Genomic DNA, 26,394 nt, shown 5'->3' with positions numbered 1-26,394 from the left:
ATATGCATGTGCATACACACACACACTCAAACTTGATGAAATACCTACACTCACTTGGATAATACTATATTTTTAAAACCCTTTGACTTACATTATTTCACTGATTCAAACAGCCTTACTATGTACACAACAAATATTTTACACTTATTTTGCAGATGAGAAAACTGAGATTTAAGGTTAATTTTCCAAAGTCTTCTGTCTGGCTACTTACAAAGTGAGAAAAGAAGCCAAATCTACTTACTCCCAGTCCAGACCTCGATCTGTTACACAGTGCTGTCTCCTTGGAAGTGGTGTCCTGCTGGAACCTCTGATTTTATTGTTCCTAATATATGTTTGGAAAGTTTTGAAATTGTATACACTCATGTGATAAATTTCTTTTCTTTTTGAGGACAAGTTCTGATCTGAACTCAAAGAATTTAGACTGGGAGATGAAGTACCAGATTACTTTTACTAAAATTATATATCCGTTAGAAGTGTTTGTGAAATTATGAAAATTAAGAATAAAAATAATGTTCATATGGAATTTCTCATCTAGGTATTTGTCAAACCCTTTAATTTTAGCAGTTTGGTGAGGCTTTTAGACTAAAATCCTAGACTCTTAAATCTCACATTAAGATCTTAAATTTAAAAGTTTAAACCCTGACTTCAACTTCTATTTCTGAGATTTCATGAGGTTTTGCACATGTTTTCTATGTTTAAGAAAGACAAAAGAGTTGTAGCTTATAGGTTTTTGGAATTGCAGTACACACTAATGGAAGTCATCTACTGTGATAGCTTTAGTTTTGAATTTCAGATGGATCTTGAAAAAATTTTTTTTTATAAGAAGCTCAACACTTGGCCCATAGTAAGTAATCAGTAACCATTTGTTGAAAGAAGACATGGATAATGGGAAATCTTGCTGCTAGGTATTAAATTATTGTTCTTATTCTTAGCGTTTAGCTTCTGTGGGATTGGATGCCAAAAACACAGTCTGCATTTGGGACTGGAGGAAGGGAAAACTTCTGGCCTCAGCCACTGGCCACTCCGACCGGGTAAGAGGACCTTGTTGGATCAAGTCATGCGATTGCATAACTTGGGGAGCAGGGTCGGGTTGTAATAGAGCTTCTCAGAGCTGTAATGCTTTTAAAAGTAAATTTGCTACATGCAGATTTTCCCTACATATTCAACTTAAAAACTTACTGTTTTTAAAAATTAATTTATGATTAATAGTTATGTTGGAATGATCTCTTGGTGATTGGATGCTTTGATACTGCTTTTCATAGGCAAAGCAAAATTCTGAAACTGGCATTTAGCTTCTTCATAAAATCAAAATAGAATTGAATTTGAAAATATACGTAAGGTTTACATGTATTTGTTTAGAAATGGAAATAGTTGTTAGAAAGTAATATTCACAAAATAAGTTTATAAGCATATATATTTGAATTTCACATTAATATAATGACAACTTTGTAATTCTTTGTTATATTTGAGAAACTTGAATGTAAATTATGGCCTGCTTATCATTCATATTGAAGTCAGTGTGATCAGAAATGGTAATTCCATATAGTCATGGCTGGCAAGACAGAATTTGAGCAGACATAGTCATTAACTGGTAAGAAATCTATTTCTCCAGTGTTTTGCATGGTTAAAATAATTTGGCTACTTTACTGTCTTGATTTTCTAATAAAAAAATAATGAATTTGCATGACTGTCTTACATTGGTTCCTAGTTTTGTATTTCTGCACAATATAAGTGTTTGTGTAGAATGAGGCCTTACTTAAATATTAAGTTCACTGTCTCTTGTTTAAGTGTGAACTGTAAAAAAATTTTTGTGTATGAATATACAGTCATCTAGGGAGAATTGTGATTTTTAAGGAGACTCCATAGTTCTTGCTGCAAATTGTACTTGAGGATTCAGTCCTCAGAAAGTCCAGGAGTGACCAACATGGAACTTTAGTGTTGGAAGAGGACGAACATCCCTCTGGCCCAATGGTTCACACCCCTGGCAACACATAAGAATCCTTGAGGGAGATTTTACAGCTTACTGATCCCTGGGCTCTACCCCCAGGTATTGGTATTAATTTATTGGTGTTTAATTGATATTAGTACTTAATGAAAGGTTGAAAATATTTTCAATGCTTACGTTTTGGATATTATTGTTTTTGCTTATGCTGTGATCCCATTATATCTTATAAAGTAAGTTGAATTGGATTGGATCAATATGTGAATTTCCTATTGGTTTGTTAATGTTTTGTACACTTTCCAGTTAGGAGTAGATTGGAAAAAGTATAATGCTATAGTGAAAACTCAGTAATTTTAAGAGCCTAGACTGTTTGAATGAAATACTGCCTATTTTTTTTTTTAAGAACACTGTTCTCCCAGGCCCCATAATTTGTTTCACACACAATTTTGCCCTTCATCATTGATGCCAATATGAATTATTATTGGCTGCTTATGGGCAAATGATCACTCCAGGAGTATTTTAGTGGCTAAAATTCTTAATCCCTAGCACTCATTTGTATGAGTGCTTTATGGGCTACAAGATGGTATATACATTATCTTAATTGACCTCATAACTGAGGAGGTGTCATTCGTTTTAGAGAAGATGAAGTTAACATTAGAGATGCTAAGACTTGCCTGAGCTACATAGCTAAAATGGGTTACTGGACCTCATTGATACTTGGACCGAATGTTCTCCAGTGCTCTCTCTCTGGTCCATAATTGTTTCCTTCTACCTACATGAAGGTTATATGTCCTCCCGTCTCTGATGATCAGTCCATATTGCCCCTTCCTATGTGGTGAGAAGTTAGCAGCCTAAGTTCTTTCTCTGGTCTAAACTCTGGCCCTGACAGTGTCCTTTTTTTTATTAGAGCTTCACAGAATGTGGTCCATGGACCAACAACATCAGAATCTCCTGTGGTCTGTTTAAAAAATGCAGATGCCTGGACCCAGTTTCAGACCCACTAAATCACAATCTCTCAGGTGGGCCAGGAACATACGCACTTTACACAATTGCCATGGGTGATTCAGCCCTCAAGGCTGACAGAGAGTCTTCTCTTCCTTGTTTCCAAGATGAAAATAGAAATACCTGCAAACAGCTTTTCTTAAAGAATGATAAATAATGTTAGAAGATGTTTTCAGTTCCTTGGAGAACTGAAAATATAGTAGTATTTTGGTTCAGATTAAAATGATGGCCTATTGAAACTATTTTAGATGAGCTAAGTGAGGGCCAGATAAATGCCTCTGCCTTATGTTCAGGAATATTAACTTTTATGGTTACTAGAAAGTGTTGGCCACAGTGAATTATAGTTGACTATTAAACATTTTCCTTCTTAAAATGAAGCATTTTGTAATTCTTTTATTTTTATTGTGAACCTATCTCGAAAGTATTTTATCAGCATTGTGGAGAGCTATAGAAAATTTTATCAGAACTTTATCCTAAATCATCACAATTTATCCTAGGTGGACAAAGTTAAAAATATGACACTATGTTGTTTTCAGTGATTGTGGTTAATTATTACTTCTCTTTTCAGTCCTAAGGTAAGTAGACATTAGGCAATAAAACATGTGTTGTCAATTTCTGACTCATCCCCAGAGCCAAATCCTCCATTTTTTGGTCTGCGCAGGTAACTCTGTGTTCTGAGTGGCCCATAAGAGTAGAGTCTTAGCAATTGGACAGGTGTCTGAAAGAAGACAAAACACATAAATGACCAACATAGCAACTTTTAATATTTTTTAAACAGATTTTTGATATTTCCTGGGATCCATATCAGCCAAACAGAGTGGTTAGCTGTGGAGTAAAACATATAAAGGTAAAGTAGTTATTTTAAAACATTTTTTGGTGCCTCGTATGGAAAGAATTTATATGTATATAATTCGGTATTGAGAAACTGCTCGACTTTACATTTTTTTTCTTAAATTTAGAGCCTTCTTACCTGCTTCTCTGATCTTGAAGCAAGCTACAGCTGATGGGGCTCTCCAGAAATGCAGTGTAACCAAAATCAAGTGAAGTGCTCAGCAGGCAGCTGAAAGGGAAACTTTGTGTAAATTAAATATAAACTGAAGACGCAAAATACTTCTAGGATTGCCTGTTTTAAAACAGTTCTGATTTTTAATTTTGTGAATTAAGTTTTCACATTACAATGAATGTTTATTCATATTGCATGTCAAAACTTTTGACATGTTGATATGTTCTTTTAGAAGGAAGGTGTCTCGTGGTGTTGGACAGAGAGGGATACATAGTACAAACCTACCCGGGCCATTGATTTTTAAATGCCTCTGTCTTCCTCTAGACTACACAGTCTGAAATACTACTAGTGGCCCAGGCCCTGCCTCTGGCTATTTGCTTCTTCCTATTTAGTTACACAGCAAAATTAACACCATCAACATTCTTTGACATGTCAAAAATTTCTCCTGGATCCTTGGAAATGGCCCAGGATCTTCTTTCTATAAATTTGTAGATAATATTAGTTATAGTCCATAAATGAAAGAGTGTAAAGATTATTTGCTTGAATAGAGTATACATGGAAAAAAATATATTTACTGGTTAAAAAAAATGGTGCATTTCTGTATGAACAGAGTAGATATCTATATTATTCCTCCAACAACTCCTCCTGTTTCCCAGTTCTTTTTCTTCTTTTAGTCTAATTTTTATGATCTTTCTCATTGTTCTTAATGGTTAGAAAGGAACAGATGACAGAATGCTCACAAATAAATATAACAAGAAATATATGACTTTTTAAAAGAATATTACTATAGAGAAATATAAAAGAAGAACTGAGCAAATGTAGAGACAACCTTGATTCTGGGCACAAAGTCTAAAAGTTATAAATGTATCATTTCTCTCCAAATTAATTTATATTTAGTACAAGTTCAATGGAAATCTCTGGAGCTTTTGTTTTTGTTACCTGATAGCACTTCCCTTTATATTATTTTATGTTACTGCGGAAGAATAAAAGAATGAAAAATAACTAAGAACTTTGGAATAAAAAAGAATTAAGAGGAATCTGTGCTACTATATACTAAAGCACATTATGAAGTTACAGTAAATAAAATGGTATAAGACTGGGTTAGGGATAAATGAATAATAATAAAAAAGAAACAATGATGAGAAATAGACCTTAATACTCTTAACAATTCAGAACATAATAATAGTATCTCTGACTAGTGGACACTAAAACTACTTAGGGGAAAAAAGTTATTACTTTATACTATACACTAAAATAATTCTTTATGAATTAAAGTTAAGTGTTTTATAAAACTATAAAATAACTAGAATACATAAATAAATGTTTAGCTGCTCTCAAATTGGAGAAAGGCATTTCTAAATGAAAAAGCAAAGAAAGAAATAATAAAGGATAATGTTATAGATTTAACTATATAAATATTACAACATTCCTGTCTACCTCCCAAACAACAAAAGAGGCAAACCACAGACTATGAGCACCAAACGCTGTAGATAGAATGTTGGCTTGTTCTTGAAATGTAAAGACTTCTAGCAAAATTGTAGAATGGATAGAGAACATAGACAATTGACAAAAATAGAAACATTGTTGGCTAATAGACATATGAAAATGCTAAATCTCATTTAATAATTAAGAAATAAAAATTTTAAAATAACCATGTTTTTAATCAAAGTTATGGTTAAAGCATGCCCAGTATTGTCAAACCTTTCTGGTGGAGGGTAAAGGAATGTGGTCTTTCAGTTCAGAGATTCATCAGTATCTACCAATAGCTTCAGAAATTTTTTTGAGCTAGTAATTTTATTTCAATTTTAATATATTTGCTATTGAAATGAACACAGCCAGTAATTTCACATCTTAGGATTTATCCCACAGAAATTGTTAGGAATATGAACCAAGCACTGATTCATTGCTAAATAACTTATCAATAGCAGCTAAGACCAAGCAAAAGAGGGTTTGCAACCACCTAACCTCCCGTGGTTTTTAAACCAAATATGGTATATCCATATGAAGAAATACTGTATAATCATTATAAGTCATGCTTCAAGTGATTATTTAATGTTATTAGAAAGTACTCAAGATCTATTTATAGTCTACTTCTGGATAGAGTAAATTCGTGGCCTTGATATTTTTTGTCCTTTAAAAGTAAAGTATATTTTCGCATAGGAAATAAATTGGAAGGGTATCCCAAAATGTTAAAACAGTTAGCTGTGGGTTGTGAGTTAATGGATGATTTAATGTTTCCTTTATTTTTAAATTATTTTATGATAACATGTATTACTTCCGAAATAAGGAAAAAGTAATGAAAAAATGAGACAAAAACATAAGTCTATAGATTCCATTATTCAATACTTTAGGGCTTCATAAATATTTTGTAATCCTTGTGCAAAAGATTCAGTTTTAACTTGAGAATATTTGCTAAAATATAAGTACTTTTTTCTTCAGCAGCAGTTGGAGGATCCTTCTGTATATTTTACACAGTCCACTTGAAAAACTAGAAAACTCATTAGATAAACATTAATTGAGTTTGTACCAGGTGACAGAATAAAAACTGACCATATTTTCAATTTGCTTGAAGCTGACCAATTAAAACAACATTCTGGAAGGGGCAAAACTGAAATTCTCTAGGGATAAAGGAGAGAACCCAACTGGTTAAAGCAATGGTGTTTCAGGAAGGGGATGCGATTTGAGCTGGGCCTTGGGCTTGGAAGGGAGCAGAACCCAGGGGAGAGGTTGCCCTTCAGCCAGGAGTTAATGGGAGGCACCGGTCACCCACTGAATCATGGAACCGAGGAGCAGAAAGGTCCTTGGCCCATAACATGTTCAAATATTATCAACGTTTTCATCAGCAAAGAATCTTTTTAAAAAATTTATTTTCCAAGAGAACCAATATTTTTAAAGATTTTGACCACAAAATACACTAGCCATTAAATAGTCCCTTGACAATTTTTTTTACTAATCAAAGATATAGACCTGCCAGCATGAGTTTTTGATCAGTATAACATATGGCAAAGGCCCCGAATTGTTCTTTCAGCCAGAAGCAAAGAACTACACGAGCTCATGATGAGCCTGGTTTCCATTAGGCTGCGGTCGCTCTCTGGAAGTCTGGCTGCCTGACCTGGAAGCCACCAGCCAGCCAGCCAGCCAGCCAGCATATTCTACAGTGAGGAAGCCAAGACCTACTAGGTTATCTGACTTTGAATCTTGGTTCTGTATCCTCCTACTTGACTCTGGGAAAGCTATTTAATCTCCCAGAGACTGAATTTCTTCCTCTTCAGGAAAAAATGAGGGACCACTACCATCTGAATTTATTGAGTTACATTAAACAGTAAATAGAACCAGGAGGGGCACAATAATATTAATTTCTTTTTTCATTTTCTAGGATCACAAAAATGGTGGTACAAATAAGATTTGAACTTAATTTCCGGCTCCCTGCGTAGAGCGTTTTGCATTTAGAAATTATTTCTTTAATGATCGTTCTTGGCTAACTCCCCCTACCAACCGGAAAAAAAAAAAAAAAGCAGGTTGTTAAAGATAATAGATTAGCTGCTTAATGGATAGAATTCTCCAGCTTCTTTCCTATTTCTTTCCATCATTGGTTAACTCTAAACTTTATTCAGTTAATTCTAAAACCAGAGACAGATAAAACCCTTGAATTTCATTTGAAAACACTAAGAGCTGCTTATCCTGTTAAATTTGTTAATTGTGTTTTAACAAATTTAGGGGGTTTTTTTCCTAAGCAAAAAACAAACTTTTTTTTTAACCTCAAATGGAAAATCTGCAAATAGTCATCTAGCCATTCTTTATTAATTTTGGTTAGAAAGAAGTCCACAGCAAATTTCAGCAGGTTTAACAAATTATTTTCACTCTCTATATTTCCTCTATCTAATTCTAAGATCCCCACCTTTCCCCCACTAAAGCTGCCTACCATGAAGTGAATGATTTCAGTTATAAAGTATACGCAAAATCTTTGATGCTCTCCAAGAAAATATCTTTATGGGAAATTTTTGTAGCTAGGATGAAATCCTTTCTGGTTTTGCAAATAGGCAAATTACAATGATCTGAAATGAATGCTTGAAAAACAGAAGCAGTTGAGCATTGTCTGCTTGGTTGGTTTTATAGCAAATGAGCCAACCAGGTCTGTGGATATTGCTGATCTTTCTACAGTCTCTAGTCATAGACAGAAAGGATGTTAAGGATTACCTAGGGCCAGATGAACTCCAAGATACTTGCCAGTTCTAACAAAATTTGCATTATAGTCTGTGACTGGAGGTTGGAGAAGATTAACAGTGTCTTATCATTTGCTGTGGATTTAATGATTGTTGCTACCCTAAACTGTCACTGTTTACCAAATAGGAAGTGCTTCTCAAAAAAATAATATGTCAGAGGTTTTCCATTTTCTGCAGAAAATCTCATACCTATTCTGATATTACATCTATATGTGCCTTTTAAGAGAATCATATGAATTTTTGGTGTTTCATGTTGACATTATACCGCTTGACTGGGTGATTTTATCAGAAAGCCTTTGTGTCGGAGGATAATGGTGTCTCTATTTTTTGTGGTTGTCCATCTAGAAATATTTCAGTAGCTCAGGTCAGAGGTGTACATCCTAAGTTAAAGGGATGATAATTCCAAAATAAGTACTCTCCTTTTAATCTTCACACATAGGGAGGTATAGTGAGAAAAAAAATGTCTCAAGCATCATTACGAACAGCACGTTCTTTTAAATGTATGTACAACCAGTAGTTGTTTATATCTAATAGTTTGTTCTGATTCAACTTAAATGTTGAACGTTTTCCCAAAGCTTATACCTATCTTTCCCTAGATCTTTTAATTCTTTACATGTATACTTTCGTGCCTCTTCATTAAAATAATAATACCCAAAGAAATGAAATCACGAGAGTTGACACTTTCCTCCTTAATAAGAGAAGAATCCTATATTTTCTCAAATGGTTGCACATCTGCTTCTCATCCCCACTAAGGGATGCCTTCTCCACAGCCGCCTGAATCTAATCTCAGCCCTCTTGTTGGTGCAACCTTCCCAGAACTGCTTCCTGTAATACCCAGCTACCCTGGGAGGACCACCATTTTTCTCCCTTGCAGGCACAAAATATTAGGGTTGTCACTGATTTTTCCTCACACATTTCCTGTCACCTGGATTTGCCTAATCCTGCCCTCCTGAACCCCAGTGCAATTTCTTCCTCACCACTAATCCGAATCCTATTCTTGCTCATTCCAAATAATTCACCATGATTCTTTCTCTTTGGATTCCCTTGCCACTTGCATGTAGTCTGAATATACTGCCTTAAAATTATCTCATGTATCTTCTTTATTAGATTTAAAGTTCTCAAGGCAGAGATCAAGATTTCAATATTTTCTTATATAACCCCCACTGAACTCTTGCCTTCAGCAAGCCACTTATGCCCTCTTTCCCTCACGTCCAAATGAGGATAATATCTGTCTTTGCCTGTTCTCAAGGATATGGAGAAGATCAAATAACTAAATGTATATAAAGAACTATTATAAACTATGAGGTGTTGTACCAGTTCACACATTTAAAAAAAATGAAGTCAAAGTGAAAAAATATTTCTGTATAACCACGGGAGTCTTCCTGCCGCCTTCTATAAAGTAGCTCAAACTTTATGCTAGTCCATTATTTGGCTATATAAAAATATAGCTTATATTTAGAAACACATTTTTTAGTAACATTTCTGTAGTGAAGATTTATAACATTTTTAGTTAGAAATTATTTCCAAATATTTTTATATGCACCAAAAAACACCTAGAAGATATATCAACATGTTAACAGGAGGTAGGGGATAATTTCAGTTTTCCTCTTTATATTTTTCTGTATTTCTAAACTTCCCTCCAATGAACCTATACTAGTTTTATAATTTGACAAGAAATTTATCAAAAATGTGATTCATCTACTTTATCCCAACTTGGAGAATATTGATATTTTATATTAAATTGCTATTAAACAATTAGAAAAAGTTTAGTTTTTTGAAACTTAGAACATTTTGAAATATCACTGTAAGTTTCTCTTATGCTGCTAGTTGACTAAAATGTTTTGCATTTTGCTGTAACAACAGGGAACCCTTAATATAAGTTAAATCATGTGTACCTAGTTCAGCTATAGCAAATTATGTAAAATATATTGAAAAAATATATTGAAACACAAACAAATACCAATAATGTGATGCATCAGAATACTCTATTTTTGGATCTATTTATTTTATCGCTTACTTTCTAGTTTTGGACACTATGTGGAAATGCCCTAACTGCCAAAAGAGGGATATTCGGCAAAACGGGCGATCTTCAGACCATCCTTTGCCTTGCATGTGCCAAAGAAGACATCACCTACTCTGGTGCTTTAAATGGCGACATCTATGTCTGGAAAGGGCTCAATTTAGTCCGCACCATTCAAGGGGCACATAGTGTAAGTATTCTCATATGGAAATTGGGTATGAATTATTAAATACGGTCATAAATCTATTTTTTTCTCCATTTCTTTAGGATCAGTTGACTCTGCTGAACACTCCTTAAACATTTATGAAAAGATTTCCCAAATTATTCTTGTTCACCTAAAAGCAACATTTCAAAAGTGTAATAACTTAATTAGCCTTCACCTCAATTATTGATTGGTTGATTACTGTTGTTATTTATCAACAGGAGCTCGATAGACAACCAGAGCTATTTCATCATCAGTTTCATCTTATAGACCAGCACTTCTCAAATCTTAATGTGCCTACAAATCTCCTGGAGATCTTGTTAAAATGTGGATTGTGACTCAGTGGAGCTGGGATGATGTCACTGCTGCTGGCCTGTGGCCCATTCATTAAATAGCAAGGGTAGAGACAACTATAAGAACAAAGCATGCTAAGTGAAATAAGCCAGACAAAGTTGAAAATCACATGATATCACTGATATGTGGGATATAAACCTAAAAGCAACAAATGAACAGGACACACAGACTCGTGGATATGGACAGTAGACTAGTGGTTACCAGAAGGTAGGGGGAGGAAGGAAGTAGATGAGGTAAAAGGGGTCAAATATGTGGTGACAGAGAAATCTAACGATGAGATGTGAACACACAGTGTAAATATATATATGCCTTACTGTTAAGTGTACAGCTGAAACTTACTGGATTTTGTTAACCAATATCACCATAAAAAATTAATTAATTAAAAAATAAAGAACGAAGGCAAAGAATAAGGGCAAACTTTACTTCTAACCACTCTGCTCAATTTTGACATATATTAAAATGTTTACATTGCTGTGTCAACCAAGCTAAAATGGAAATGCCCAGAAGAATGAGGAGATGATGTGAAAGGTAAAGCCTATTTTAGTAAATGGAAATGTGGTAAAATGTTACTGGAAACTTGTCAGACCTTAGCTCATTGCCTCATATTGATTCCCTATTACTGAAAGGAAAAGTTTAAGCAACTGTTAGCAAGAGCTATGAAATTTTAGATCTTTCATTGTCCTGTATGTTGGCTTGACTAACTATGAAATCGCCCTTAAAACAATTAAGAGATCAGTATTGTCCTCATTCATAAGAGCATCTGCCTTAGTAACTTAATTTCTCTTTAAACTGGATCTTATGTCAACATCATACATTTGTAGCACTTTTAAATGGACCAAATAAAATATTTTCCTATAAAAAATTGTTATGAAACTATTTCAATGAAAAAGCATCTTCTAATGATGCTTAACAAACTAATGCAAATGTAATTTACGCTTTCAAGGTGGTGCCTTCTTAAGCTCATTGACATACATTTCATGCAGGCACCTTTGTACCTGAAAAAGTGTTTATGTTCGTAGCCTGAATATTATGATTATTTGGGGCAGAAATTTTTATGAAACACCTCCAGTGTTTCCACCTTCTTACTTTTCTTTATAATGATCAGTTGTCACATCTTTTCTTTATAAATATCACTTGTCAAATAAAGGAATTTATGATTTCCATATCTGCTTTAACCAAGGAATTCTGAGTAAGATTTTTACAACCTGCTATCATATTAGTAATGGCAAGGAAGCACTTGAACTAGTTTGTTTTGATGGTTACTATGACTAATTTTTAGTCCAGATAAATTGAAGGATACTATAAATGTATTGTCAGGATTTCAATGCAGAACATGGAATTTTTTATTTTTGTTTTCAATTATCAAGATCCATTATATTAATGACTATTTAGAATGATGGCAGCATTGAGTAATATCTGCCTTAATTAACAGGCTGGAATCTTTAGCATGTATGCTTGTGAAGAAGGCTTTGCTACTGGTGGACGAGATGGATGTATACGATTATGGGATACTGATTTCAAACCAATAACCAAAATTGATCTCAGGGAGACAGAACAAGGATATAAAGGTAATATATATATAATACTTCCCCATAACTCTAAGAATATTAAGTATAAGATCAAGTTCTATATTTATATCTTGTCTCTGTACCCCACTTCATTCCATAAATTTAAGCCAGTTTACATAAATATATCACACAAAATCAGAAGTCTGTTAAGGATAAATGGGTATCCCTTTTTTCTAATTTGTACAATGGTATCTGTATGTACTAGCAATGGTCCTGCTGCAGAGATAAATAACATAAGGATAAAACTGCTGAGTGGTATCCTGGGAAATGGGATTTTTATTTATAAAAACAAGGAAGTTCTGTATAAGTTGGTAATCCTAAATGTGACTACACCCAGCCTCTGAAAATAAACAAATGATAGGAAAAACAAAGAAGTTATTTGTAAAAATAGCTTTAAAGTAATAGCTACTGTGGTAGTAGAAGTTAAGAGCGTGGGCTTAGCGTCACGGGGCCTGGGTTCAAATCCAAGTTTTACCTATAATAGATATGAGACGTTGGTCAAATTTCTTCACATCATTGGGCCTCAGTTTCCTTACCTATAAAATTAAGATAATACTAGCACCAACTTCATAGAGTTGTATGAGGATTAAATACACTTGTAAAATGCTTAGGCTAAGTCATGGTGCAGAGTCAGTGCTCAAATAATGTGAGCTGTTATTACAATATATTGAGTGTGTGTATATACAAAGCAGTTTACATACATTTCTAAAAATTATCAGGATAAGCTTATTACCACATTTTTACAGATAAAGAATTTGTAGGAAAGATAAGCTGAAGTCACATGTGACGTTAGTACACTAAGTACATGTAGGGAGCTCTGTTCATTTGCTACAGGTGGGCCCCAGACTTGGTTCTTGGTTCCTGCAGTCAGTGCTGAGGGAGGGGTTCTCGGCACCATGGGTAACGACATCCACAAGATAAAAACTTATTGTTCAAGTGAAGGGGAATTACTCCCAGTGCTGAGATGAAAAAAATTTCCTCAGACTCTTCCTAGAGAGGATCTTGTGACAATAGACCCCAAGTTCTCGAAAGACCTAAAGTGAGCTATTACTCGTAAGGTTGTTTTTCCCTAAAGTCCCTCCATGTGGGCTGATGGCAGCGTGGCCACAGAGGTTCTCCCATTGGCCGAATCGTGTGGCCGTGCTCAGAGCTCTCTGCTGGCTGGGGGTAGACTCCAGAGGACTGAGAGAATGGGAGGAGAATGCACAGACTTCCTGTGTTTCATCCTCCTTAATTAATGCTGTTTTCAACCAAATCTTTTTAACAAATTGAGCAACAGGTGATGGGCTTAAGTACAAATTGGTAGTTGCAAAATAGTCACGGGAATGTGAAGTACAGCACAGGAAATATAGTCAATCATACTGTAATAACTATATGTAGTTCCAGGTGGGTACTAGACTAATTGGGAGTCACTTTGTAAATTATATAAATGTCTAACCACTATGCTGTACACCTGAAACTAATATAAAATAATATTGAATGTCAACTCTAATTGAAATATAAAAATGTTTAAAAATTGAGCAACAGGGAAGTGAGCTGGATGTTGTACTTTCTATGTGTACCCAGAGTCCAGTTGCTTTAAAATACCTGTTAAATACAAAAAAAAAAAAAAGTACTTATATTCAGCTAGTCTAGAGATTGGATTGATACTTTCTTAGGGAAGCTCGGGATCCCAATGTGGATCCATTTCTGAATACCAGGCACAGGGGTCGACATAGGAAGTTGTAGAATTTAGTGTCCACTTCAGTGCATCAACAAGGAGACAAGATCCTTAAGTTCTCTGCCACAGAGTGTGGGCCAGTGTAACTTTACCCAGAAAAATATTTCAAGCAGATATAAGTAAGCAAGCACCCAAAGAGCAATGTAAAAATTGTTGGTAAATCCATCAAAAATGAACTATGAAACTTTAATGTAAACAAAACATAGTTAGATAATTTACTAGATGGGATCATTAACCATAAACTGGCTAGATGTTGGGAAGCATCAAAAAGTGATGATTCTTTTTTTTGCAGTCACTTTATCCAGCTCATCCAAAAATTATATCACCCTCTCATCTTTATGACCAGGGGTGTGTCCCCACGGCTAGGGACACCCTCTGTTTTGTATCAGTCTCAACAGATTCCTCCACACACTCCCTTGCCAAGATCAGAGCACATACAGGTGGTGCACAGACAGGAAAGCCTGCCTGCACCTCGAGCATATGGTCCATAGCACCTGGGTGTACAGTTTATCAGTGGAGGGCTCGGCATGGATGACCAGTGGGACAGTAGCCTATATTTTAGATGGACGATCAATGGGACAATAGCTTACATTTCAGAAGGAGTAATGGACTGTGCTTTTGAGAAATTGTACGGCCCATGCTGCAGTTTGAGCCCAAGGGAGCCATGAGAAGCGGCACTGTTCCTCAAATGGCAGCCATTTTCTTGCCACCTGCTTAATTTTTGTTCACTAGCAGTACTCTTATTTAGTTAATATTTTACTTTAAATTGATGTTAATACATCTTTTTCTTTTTTTTTTATTTCTTATACGCATATCTGTGAAATTATGGCTTTAATGTAATATGCTTATTTATATATCTATATTTTACTCATTAAAGTAAGTTCTAACTACTGAAATGATAAATTTTGTCCATGTAGCATCTCCTTGTCAGTAGTGCCTTTGCTATTATACAACTCCATTATGTACTACCAAACTTCCAAAGAAATGCTGGCATTTGTTCCAGCAAAAAAAAAAAAACACAGGATAAATGTCTAGAGTCAAAAGAATGAAAGGCTCCTGGGTGAAGTGTTGGTAATAACCCCAAGTCTGACCAAAGTTCTTGAGCCAGCGTGGACAGGACCGGGCAGGGGAAACATGCTCTGATCCTGAGTCACCCTCAGAAATGCTCTTTACCCTCCATTCAGGCCTTGATGCCATCATCACACCGAGGCAGGGAAGGAAGCTGTTGAATTCAGAGGCCACCTAGCACAGCTAAGAACAGGTAGACATTCTCAGAACAGGCCCTCTCTGTGATGGTCTCTGAGGCCAGCTGCTGGAATCACCGTGTGACAGGGGTGTCTTTTAGGGCATGTGGAAGTAGGAGTGGGGCCAGAGTGAGATAGGAGACCCAGCACAAATATAGGGATTAAATTAGTAGGATTTGAGGAGAGGAGTAAAAGTAATTGAAATATAGTTTTCTGGTCCAGCTTTCCCTTCAACCAGCCAATACATTACCCTTGATCCTCTGAGCATTTGCAGAGAGTATGGGGTAAAGAAGAGTGAAAGAAAGGGAAGGAAAGGGGGTGAGAAAAGGATGAAACAGAAGAAGGCAGAGTGGACAGAAGTTTGGGTATAATTAATCCCATCCCCGAAAGAAGTCTTGGCTTTCTCCTGCGTCTTCATGCTTTTTGTCTCAAAAACGGGAACAGTATATTTATAAGGAGCAAGTTCAAGCAAAGCAATGTTAGAACTGTCTTGTTCTGGATTTGGACATAATGCTTCATGTATGAAGAGTTTTTTTCTTATATGGTTTTCTTAATATAAATGAGCCTTCTTCCAATTTTCACTGTTTGTGTAACAATGACTGTTGAATTCATTTCCATGGAAATGTAGTGATTTCTCATTTTACTCAAACAGCCAAACAGTTTTCTAAACAAATTTATCAAGAAAATTAATCATGGCCATGTCCCAATTCCCATGACATAGCACTGATGTTCTATGTTCCTTAGATTTAAATGTATTAATTAAAATTCAGAAACTGCCACTTATTAGCATTTGGGAATCCAAATCTATTTGTAAAGATCACACTCAGAGGCATACCTCGTTTTATTGCACCTTGCTTTATGTACCTTCACAGATGTTGTGTTTTTTTTTTTTTACAAATCAAAGGTAAAATCTTCCACCAGCAAAAAGGTTACGACTTGCTTTATTGCAATTCTTGCTTTAATGTGGTGGTCTGGAACCGAATCTGCAGTATTTTCGAGGTATGCCTGTACTCAGTATGCTACCTGTGAAGACTTCTGTTGCCTCTCCTGTAGACTTCTAGAAGATCTACAAAATAATTCTGGCAGTTTCCACATTGTTTTATACAAATCTGATGAAGATTACATCTCTTAGTAACTATTCACATCTTCTAATAACTTCTAATTGCTACACATTGAGAGAGAGAGAGAAGTTTTTAGATAACCCATGATGAACGCTAAGCTCAGGAAGAAACGGTATTATAGCTTTATTATAGAGAGAAAGTGTTGGTCAGTTCTCTTACATCTTTGTAGTTAAACTTAAGCTAATTAAGACATTTAACTTTGTAGTTAAACTTAAGCTAATTAAGACATTTTACTTCCAGTGAAAACAACTCACTCTGCTTTAGGTTGAGGGTGAACCAATTTGGAGATGGGTCATGCTCACATCAACAAGAATCAGAGCTGATTTTTAGAGCTTTCTTCCCGAGTCTTGGTCAAAGAAAATGGCCTCCCTAAGCCAGGAGGACTATCCCCTCAATCAAGTAAATAATAGTGTTTTCTTTACACCAGTGACTTGTACATCTTTTGGTAGTTACTAGATTTTTGATGACTGGTTAGTCTGCAAACAAGTTTTTGCTAACAACACTCGATAATAGAAACCAACAACTTAATTTGTCCAGGATCCTTTTTCTACAATTCTGAAAGCCAAAATACTCAGAATGCCAAAATACTTAAAAAAAAAAAAAAAAAAAAAAAGCTCATTTTTAAATGAGAGCAACTAACTTTTTAAAATTTTAGTAAAATATACATAATAAAATTAACCATTTTAAGTGGACAGATCAGTGGAATTGAATATATCCACGCTATTGTGCAACCATCAACACTCCATTTTCAGAACATGTTTTCCTCTTCCCCAACTGAAACTTCATACCCATTAAATAATAACTCCCCATTCCCCACTTCTCCTGACCCCTGGAAACCACCATTCTACTTTCTGTCTCTCTGAATTTACAACATTTGCTTTTGTGACTGGCTTATTTCTCTTAGCATAATGTCTTCAAGTTTCATCCATGTTGTAGCATGTGTCAGAATTTCCTTTGTTCTGAAGGTTGAATATACTACATTCTGTTTATCCATTCATCTTTTGAGGATTACTGAGTTCGCTTCCACTTTTGACTGCTGTGAATAATGCTGCAATGAATATGGGTATACAAATATCTCTTTGAGACCCTGCCATCAATTCCTTTAGATATATTTTCAGTAATGGAATTATTGGACCATATGGTATTTCTAATCTTTTTGAGAAACTGCCATGCTATTTTCCATAGCAGCTGCACCATCTTACATTCCTACCAACAGTGCACAAGGGTTCTAATTTCTATATATCTTAGCCAACACTTACTTTCTATATTTTTGATAACAATCATTCTGGTGGGTGTGAAGTGGTTTCTCATTGTGGTTGTGATTTGCATTTCCCTAATGCTTAGTAATGCTGAGCATTTTTCATAGACTTGTTGGCCATTTGTGTATCATCTTTGGAGAAATTTCTATTCAAGTCCTTTGCCTGTTTTAAAATCAGATTGTCCTTTTGCTGTTGAGTTGTAACGACAGTTCTTTATATATTCTGGGTATTAACTCCTTATCAGATATATGATTTGAAAATATTTTCTCCCATTTCTTAGGTTGTTCCCTCACTCCATTGATGTGTCCTATCATGCACAAAAGTTTTTAATTTTGATGTCTAATATATCTGTGTTTTTTGTTACCTCTGCTTTTAGTATTATATCCAAGAAATCTCAGTCAGATACAATATCATGAAGCTTTCCCCCTACGTTTTATGTGTTTTGTAGTTTTAGCTCTTACATTTAGATCCCTGATCCATTTTTAGTTAATTTTTGTGTATGGTGTAACGGAAGGGTCCAACTTCTTTTTCCAAAAATATTTTTATAATTTGCTGCAAAACCTGGCATGAACTTATATGAGGCTGTGTATCATTGACATATTTGCGAAAATTCATACACTTCACTGCAGAACTATTTGACTTCAAGGCCCTGCCCCAGACTCCATTGTATGTATTACACGAGCCCCAAATCCAGAGTTTTCTGAATTCCAAAATCCACCTGATCTTAGAGAATTTCAGAAATATAGGCTAGTGGGCCTCCAATATATTTTTTAGTGAATATCAAATTTTGGATTTCTTAAGCTGGGAGACACCTTGAATGTCAGTGTGTGGCACTCCCTTGCCTTATGGATAAGGAGTAGAATGAGGCTTGGGGTCATTGGCATCAAGCTAATTGTAGTATTAGGGCTCTAACTCAGTTTTCACACCAAACTTAATAACAGTGCATTTTGAGTCTGATCATTTTAAAAAACAAATTTATGATCTGAGTAAAATAGTGAAACTTAAATAGTGGTGGCAGGAGAAGCCAAAAATAATTCTTAAAGCAGGACAACCAAAATGAATTATATCTGTGGTGATAAAATACTTTTGAGTTAATGGCTGTAAATGATTATGTCTAAAGGGATACAGTAATTATTCACATAATATAAGATGTGTTATTCATTTACTTATCCATTCAACATATGGTTATTAAACATCTATTAAGTGTCAGATATGTGCCCAGGAACCGAATAGGCTTTTCTGAAAAGCATGCTTCAGGCATTTTATTTTAATTTCATCTTTGCATGTTTGTTTTAACTTCCAACACACATTTGTTGAATTGTTGCTATGTATAATGACTATATACTCCAGATCTGGAGATATCTTGCATTAGGTCAAGCAGCATTCCCTCAGTGTTGAGCAAGAGTTAGGAGGCTAAAGTCTTCAAGATGCAAGATGCCCCTTAGACTTCTCACCATCTCTCTTGCCCACCTGCTGGTCAGAACCACCATCTTTCACATAGATTAATGCAGGAACCTGTTTAATCCTAAACATCTCTGGGGCGGGCAAGGAGGCGGTGGGGAGTTGGGGGGCGTTACAAGCAGGGCTGGCTTCTGAGCATGAGATCTGTGTAGCTGCACAGGGCCTTGTGCTCAGAAGGACCTTGCGCTTGGTTTAGACCAGTCCTGTCTCCCAGGCATCTGTGCTCAGGAATTCCTAGGAGATGCATGTCTTGCTTCTTTCTTGTTTCCTTCAGGTTCCCAAACTTTGCCTTTAGCATTACTCTTAGGGCAACAGAATCATAGGCAAGGTCAGGAGCCCCTGGCCCACCTCCAGAGTCCCTAGGTGGCCTCAGCCACCACCCCCAACCAGTGAGGGGAGTTAAGGGAAGGGAGTTCAGAGGGTCCTCCTTTTTTTTTTCCCACACACTCTCCCAACCTTCCTTTTTTGAGTGAAATCTCTCTTCTTCTCATTCTTTTATTACCTTTTACATCTTTACCAAGGTGCTCCTCAGCATTGCTTCTTTAATAAGGTTAGGTTAACAGGAGAAAGGCCATCATCTTGTCTTGTTTAACCTTCAGTACCATGTCCTGGGTGCATATCCACAGAGAAAGGAAAAAATCGTTGGGAAGAGGGTTTGTTCTAGACTTGCACTGCCTCAATTCTCATTTTCTCTCTATCACTTGCTCACTTTGGGACTTTGGGCAAATAATTTAAACATTATGTTGTAATTTTCTTATTTATGTTTGGTGTATGCTGTTGAATCAGTTCCAATTCCTGGCAACCCTATTAATGAGTGGTGTTCATGATGTCCTGTCCTTAACAGCCCTACTCAGCTCAGGTAGACTCATGAGTATGGCTTTTTTAATGGAGTCAATCCATCTCATATTTGATCTTACTCTTTTCTTGCTGCCTTTCATTTTTCCCAGCATCATTGTCTTTTCCAAAGAACCCTGCCACCTCATGACGTGCCCAAAATAGGACACAGCTTCAGTTGTCATTTTTGCCTCCAGCAATGTTTCAGGCTTAATTCACTCCAGGCCCCACTTGTTTGTCTTTTTTGTAGAGCTATCTTTCAACATAATATTTCAAATAAATCATTTTCCCCCCATCAGTCATAGTCATTGACCACCTTTTGCATCCATACATACTAATTTGGAACACGAGGGCGTGGGTGATCTTAGCCTTGGTCTCTAATGATGCATGTTTGTTCTTGGTGATCTTTACTAATTCTTCCATTGCTGCCCTTCTGAGTCTCTGTCTTCTCTTGATTTCTTGGCTGCAGTGTCCATTTGAATTGATGACTGAACCAAGGTCAGCAAAATCTTTAATAATTTCATTGTCTTCATGGTCTATGTTAAAGTTGTGCGTGTATTCTGTAGTCACGGTTTCTGTCTTCTTGATGTTCAAAAGCAGTTGAGCTTTGGCACTTCCTTCTCTCACCTTCATCACAAGTCATTTCAAATTATCGCTACTTTCTTTCAGTAAGATGGTATCATATGCATATCTTAAGTTACTGATATTTCTACCAGTTTTCGCTCCTCCTTCCTCCGAGCCTAGCCCAATTTTAAATAAGACATGTCCTGCTTACAGATTAAATAAATTGCAAGATAAAATGCACCCTGTCTGACACCTTTGCCTATAGGAGACCATTCAGTCTCTCCGTGTTCTGCCCTGACAGTGGCTTCTTGTCAACAATACAGGTTATGCATCAGGACAATCAAGTGCTGAAGGGCCAAATAACTGGGGGGAAAGGCCATTTTATTCCCCCAAATAATTTGTTCTTTTTCTTGGACCATAGCCTTTCTTTTGGAGGGTCTACAGTGCCAGCACATCAAAATGATAACTAACACGTTGTAACACAAGGTGGGCATATGCAGCAGTTTCTTCGTGGATCCTGGTGCTGACTCGTCCTGAGGCCAGAATCTGACCACATGTACAGCAAGTTTTTCTCCATTGAGGTGTGAACTTAATAAAAAGACTTCCAACAAACCAGAAAAACCTTTTGGTTAAAATAACAACAACTTATAGTTATTGGTTAATTTTTTAAGTGCCCGAAACTGGGTCAAGTTTTTGAGTATCTTATTACATTGAATCTTTATAACAGCGCTATGAAGTGCTGTTATATGATTCCTCCACTTTATATATGAGGAAACTGAAGATTTGAAAGATGAAAGAGCTTTCCACATCGCAAAGCTGGGAGGGGCTGGGGCTGGGATATAAATCCAGTCCGTGTACTTAACCATTCAATACACTAAGAGGAAATAAGCAATGTCCTTTGGACCTGTATTAATATTCTTGATATTCATGGACTAGAGCTTCCCATGCCCAAACTTCAGGACTGTCGCAGAGAGGATTAGAAGGATGTTATTTCCCACTCTTGGATCTGAATGTAAAAACTGGGCAAAAGGCTGGTAGAATTTGGTCATAGAGGATTTTTACATTTAAGTGGGTGGTTGCTCTCTACTGCCACCTGCTGGCAGTCTGAAACAAGCTCAGAGCAGAGCCCCACGTTTCTCATAGCGGAGTGGCAGAGAAGGCCTCTGTGTCTAAAACGTGGACGTTCAGAAATTCAGCAAAATACGTTCAGTTCATACTGACAAAAGTGCCTGGAACATCAAGAAGCAAAAAGGATAAAGAAACAAAGACAAAGACTTTGTCTTCCCTATGCAATGGCCATCTCGGTCAGCCTGGCTAGGAAACTGTGATTACATTACTTTTCTCTGCTTTTGTGTCAAGGAAGTTAAAACCAAGCCTGAATAGACAGGAGAAAGAAAATATTGTCAGAGCCTTGTCAGGGACCTGTCACTCACCAGGGTCTCTCCAGAATGTTCCCAGAAGAGACTGTGCAGTTCTTTTTACTGCTCTTGCATGCAGAACAGCAATTACTTCAGGAATAATGAAAACAGGATGTGATTAGGAAACTCGAATACAGTTGTCTACCCACTGAGGTGTCTTCAGGAAGTAATTCCTATTTTCAGTGGTGATTTTGGAAGTAGAAATGGCCCAGTGTCCTATCTATCTTCATAGATAGACCCCTGAGGTTGACTTGTCTGATGTGACAAAATGCAATTTATCTGTTTGAAGAACTGTGTGTTTGTGAGGAGTCTGAGTTGGTCTCTAAGACCAACTCACAGAAAATGTTCACAGCTTGTTACGTTTATGTTGTAAACATTGAAAATATAACAACAACTCATTATGTCTCCTTCTCTCTCTCCCCATATTTAGCCAGAAATAACCTATATCAGTTTAACCTCATTGCCTTTGTCATGTGTAAAGCTTCTGCCTTATGTTGTTTGGTTCAGTGGAACCTTTTTTTCAAATGAAATCAACTGTAAAATGCAGAGTATGAGGTGCTGAGGGAAGAGCAGGGGCAGGATCCTCAAACTCTGCCTCTCGATTTCTCATTTCCTGGCTCTCTCCTTGTCAGGCCCCCAGAGACTCTCCTGAGGAATCCAATAACTCCCTGGACACAGTCTGAAAACACAGCTGGGTGCTGTGTAACTTGACTGGTTCATCATATTCTTGTACTATTCTGAATTTGTTCCCCTAAACAAGAAGGTAAAAAATAGGGTGGTGGGGAGAATAAATGTTTGCATTGGACCAGATACGACGCCAGATCTTTGGAGAAATTTTGGCTTTCAAGACATTTAGCCTTATGTGACTGAATACACTGTGGAAGGCCGTGTGGAGAATCGGCACGCTCATGCTCGCAGTAGTGCTGTGGATGCCAGGCCTGCCTGGAAAGGGTCCACCTTTAATAAGGCAATCAATGGAGTTATAAAGAGATTTTGATTTGAATATATATGTAACAGTTAAAATGTGTAACACATTGCTGAGATACATATGTATATGTATCTCTATGTATGTGTATATATTATTTTTATTGAGATATAATTGACTTATAACATTAGCATCAGGTACACAATATAATGACTTGATATATAGGTTTATATTATGAAATGGTCACCACAATAAGTCTAAATAACATCCATCACCATGCATAGTTACAAATTTTTTTCTTGTGATGAGAACTTTTACGATCTCTTTTAGCAACTTTCAAATATACAACCTGATATTGTTAACCAGAGTTGCCATGCTGTTCACTGCATCCCCAGGACTTATTTTATAACAGAAGTTTGTACCTTTGACCACCTTTACCCATTTTGCCTCCTCACTCCTACCTTGCCTCTGGTAACCTTCAAACTATTCTCTTTATCTATAAGGTCAGGGTTTAAAAATTTTTTTAGATTCCACATATATGTGAGATGATATTTGTCTGACTTATTTCACTTAGCATAATACCCTCAAGGTCTACCCATGTTGTCCCAAATGGCAGGATTTCCTTCTTTTTTTATGGCTGAATAATGTTATATTGCGCGCGCGCGCGCATCACATTTTCTTTATCCATCAATGGACACTTAGGTTACTTCCATGTCTTGAGAATAATGCTGCAACGAACATGGGGTGCAGATATCTTTTTGAGCTGGTGTTTTTGTTTTCTTTGGGTAAATATCCAGATGTGGAGTTGCTGGATCATATGGTAGTTCTATTTTTAATTATTGAGAGAACTCCATGTTTTCCATACTGGCTGTACCAATTTACATTCTCACCAACAGCCCACAATGGTTCTCTTTTCTTCACATCCTCATCCTCATTGTTATCTCTCATCTTTTTTATTATAGCCATTGTAATAAGGGCAATATCTCATTATGATTTTGGTTTGAAATTTTCCTGATGATTAGTGATGTCAAGCACCTTTTCATGTACCTTTTGGTCATCTGCATGTTTTTGGAAAAATGTCTATTCAGATCTTCTGCTCATATTTTAATCAGATTGTTCCTTTGCTGTTGAGTTATGTGAGTTTTTCATATATCGGATATTAATCTCTTATCAGATATATGATGTGCAAATATTTTCTCCCATTCAGTAGGTTGCCATTTCATTTTATTGATGGCTTCCTTTGCTGTGAAGAGGCTTTTTAGTTTGTTGTAGTCCCATTATTGACTTTTACTTCTGTTGCCTTTGCTTTTGGTGTCAAATCCAAGAAGTCATCACGAAGACTGATGTCAAGGAGCTTACCGCCTATGTTTTCCTCTAGGAGTTTAATGGTTTCAGGCCTTATGCTCAAGTCTTTAATTCTTTTCAAGTTATTTTTTGTGTATGGTATAAGATAGTGGTCCAGTTTCACTCTTTTGCACGTGGCTGGCTGTTCAGTTTTCCCAATACCATTTATTGGAAAGACTCTCTTTTGCCCATTGTATACTCTTGACTCTTTTGTCATAAATTAATTGGCTATATATGCATGGATTTATTTCTGCGCTCTTTAGTCCAGGGAGCATGATGCCTCCAGCTTTTTTTTTTTTCCTCAAAATTACTTTGGTTATTCAAAGTCTTCTGTGGTTTCATACAAATTTTAGAATTGTTCTACTTCTGTGACAAATGCCATTGGAATTTTGCTAGGAATTGCACTGAATCTATAGATTGCTTTGGGTAGTATGGACCTTTTAACAATGTTAATTCTTCCAAACCATGGGCATGAGGTATTCTTCCATTTATCTGTGTCTTCGGTTTCTTTCATTGGTGTCTCATAATTTTCAATGTATTGGTCTTTCACCTCTTTGGTTCGTTTTTTTCCTCAATATTTTATTCTTTTGATACAATTATAAATGGGATTGTTTTCTTAATTTCCCTTTCTGTATTTCATTATTGGCTTATAAAATGCAACCAAATTCTGAATATTAATTTTGTATCCTGAAACTTTACTAAATTTGTTGATTAGTTTTAACTGTTTTTTGGTAGAGTCCTTAGGGTTTTCTACATATAATCTCATGTCATTTACAAATAGAGATGGTTTTACTTCTTTCATTTCAATTCTCATGCCTTTCATTTCTTTTTTCTTGGCTAATTGCTATGGCTAGGGCTTTCAATACTATGTCAAATAAAAATGGTGAGAGTAGATATTCTTGTCTTGTTCCTGATCTTACAAGAGGAACTTTTGGCTTTCCACCAACAAGTAAGTGTGCGTTAGCTGTGCGTTTGTCATATATAGGCTTTATTATGTTGAGACACATTCACTTTATATCCACTTGTTGACAGTTTTTTATCATAAATAGATGTTGAATTTTGACAAATTCTTTTTCTGTATCTATTGATATTATTATGTGATTTTTACCCTTCATTTGGTTAATGTGGTGTAAGACATCAATTTGCAAATGTTTAACCATCTTTGCATCCCTGGAATTAATGTCCCTCGATTATGGTGTAAAATCCTTCTAATGTATTGTTGGATTTTGTTTGCTGATATGTAATTGAGGATTTTTGCATCTATGCTCATCAGAGATATTGGCCTTTAATTTTCTATTCTAGCAGTGTCTTTGTCTTGTTTTGTTATCAGGGTAATGCTGGCCTCCTAAATTGAGTTTAGAAGTGTGCATTCCTCTGGTATTTTTTGGAAGAGGTTCAGGAAGATCGATTTTAATTCTTTAAATGTTTGGTAGAATTGACCTATAAAGCCATCTGGTACTGGGCTTTCCTTTGTTGAGAGGTTTTTGATTACTAATTCAATTTCTTGTCATTGGTCTTTTCTTACTATTTCATCATGATTCAGTCGTGGAAGGTTGTATGTTTCTAGGAATTTATCTATTTCTTCTAGGTTGGCCAATCTGGGCATATAATTGTTCATAGCAGTCTCTTATGAGCCTTTGTATTTCTGTAGTATCAGTTGTAACATCTCTTTCATTTCTGATGTTATTTATTTGAGTCCTCTCTTCTTGGTGGATCTAGCAAAAGCTTTGTCTATTTTGCTTATCTTTTCAAAACACCAGCTCTTTGTTTCATTGATCTTTTCTGTATTCCTTTATTCTCTTTTTCATTTATTTCTGCTCTGATCTTTGTTATTTACTTCCCTCTGCTAACTTCGAGTTTTGTTTCTTCTTTTTCTAGTCCTTTGAAGCATAAATTTAGGTTATTTATTTGTGGTCTTTCTTGTTTGTTAATGTAGGCTTTTATCACTATGAACTTCTCTGTTAGAACTTCATTTGCTATCCCATAAGTTTTGCTATGTTGTGTTTCTATTTTCATTTTTCCTAATGTATTTTTTGTTTCTCTTTTGATTTTTTTTTTTGACCTATTGGTTATTTAGTAGCATGTTGTTTCATTTCCACATTTATGCGAATTTTGCAGTTTTCTTATTGTAATTGATTTCCAGTTTTATACCATTGTGTTCAGAAAAGATGCTTGATATTTTAATCTTTT

At 35.9% G+C, this 26,394-nt stretch overlaps 1 protein-coding gene across 1 annotated transcript in view; it reads left to right on the top strand.

The window, feature by feature from the left end:
* The window catches only part of EML6 (echinoderm microtubule associated protein like 6), a 274,207-nt gene that overhangs the window by 121,431 nt on the left and 126,382 nt on the right, over positions 1 to 26,394 (top strand). Inside the window, exons 4-7 of the mRNA XM_023532868.1 lie at positions 933 to 1,031; positions 3,723 to 3,791; positions 10,195 to 10,380; positions 12,179 to 12,314. Of these exons, the coding sequence (XP_023388636.1) occupies positions 933 to 1,031; positions 3,723 to 3,791; positions 10,195 to 10,380; positions 12,179 to 12,314 (490 nt within the window). The remainder of the gene's footprint in view (positions 1 to 932; positions 1,032 to 3,722; positions 3,792 to 10,194; positions 10,381 to 12,178; positions 12,315 to 26,394) is intronic.

The sequence above is a fragment of the Pteropus vampyrus genome, unplaced genomic scaffold, assembly GCF_000151845.1.
Source record: "Pteropus vampyrus isolate Shadow unplaced genomic scaffold, Pvam_2.0 Scaffold91, whole genome shotgun sequence".
NCBI classification, from domain to species: Eukaryota; Metazoa; Chordata; class Mammalia; order Chiroptera; family Pteropodidae; genus Pteropus; species Pteropus vampyrus.
Note: the sequence above shows the minus strand (reverse complement) of the source record. Positions and strands in the feature narration are given on the sequence as shown.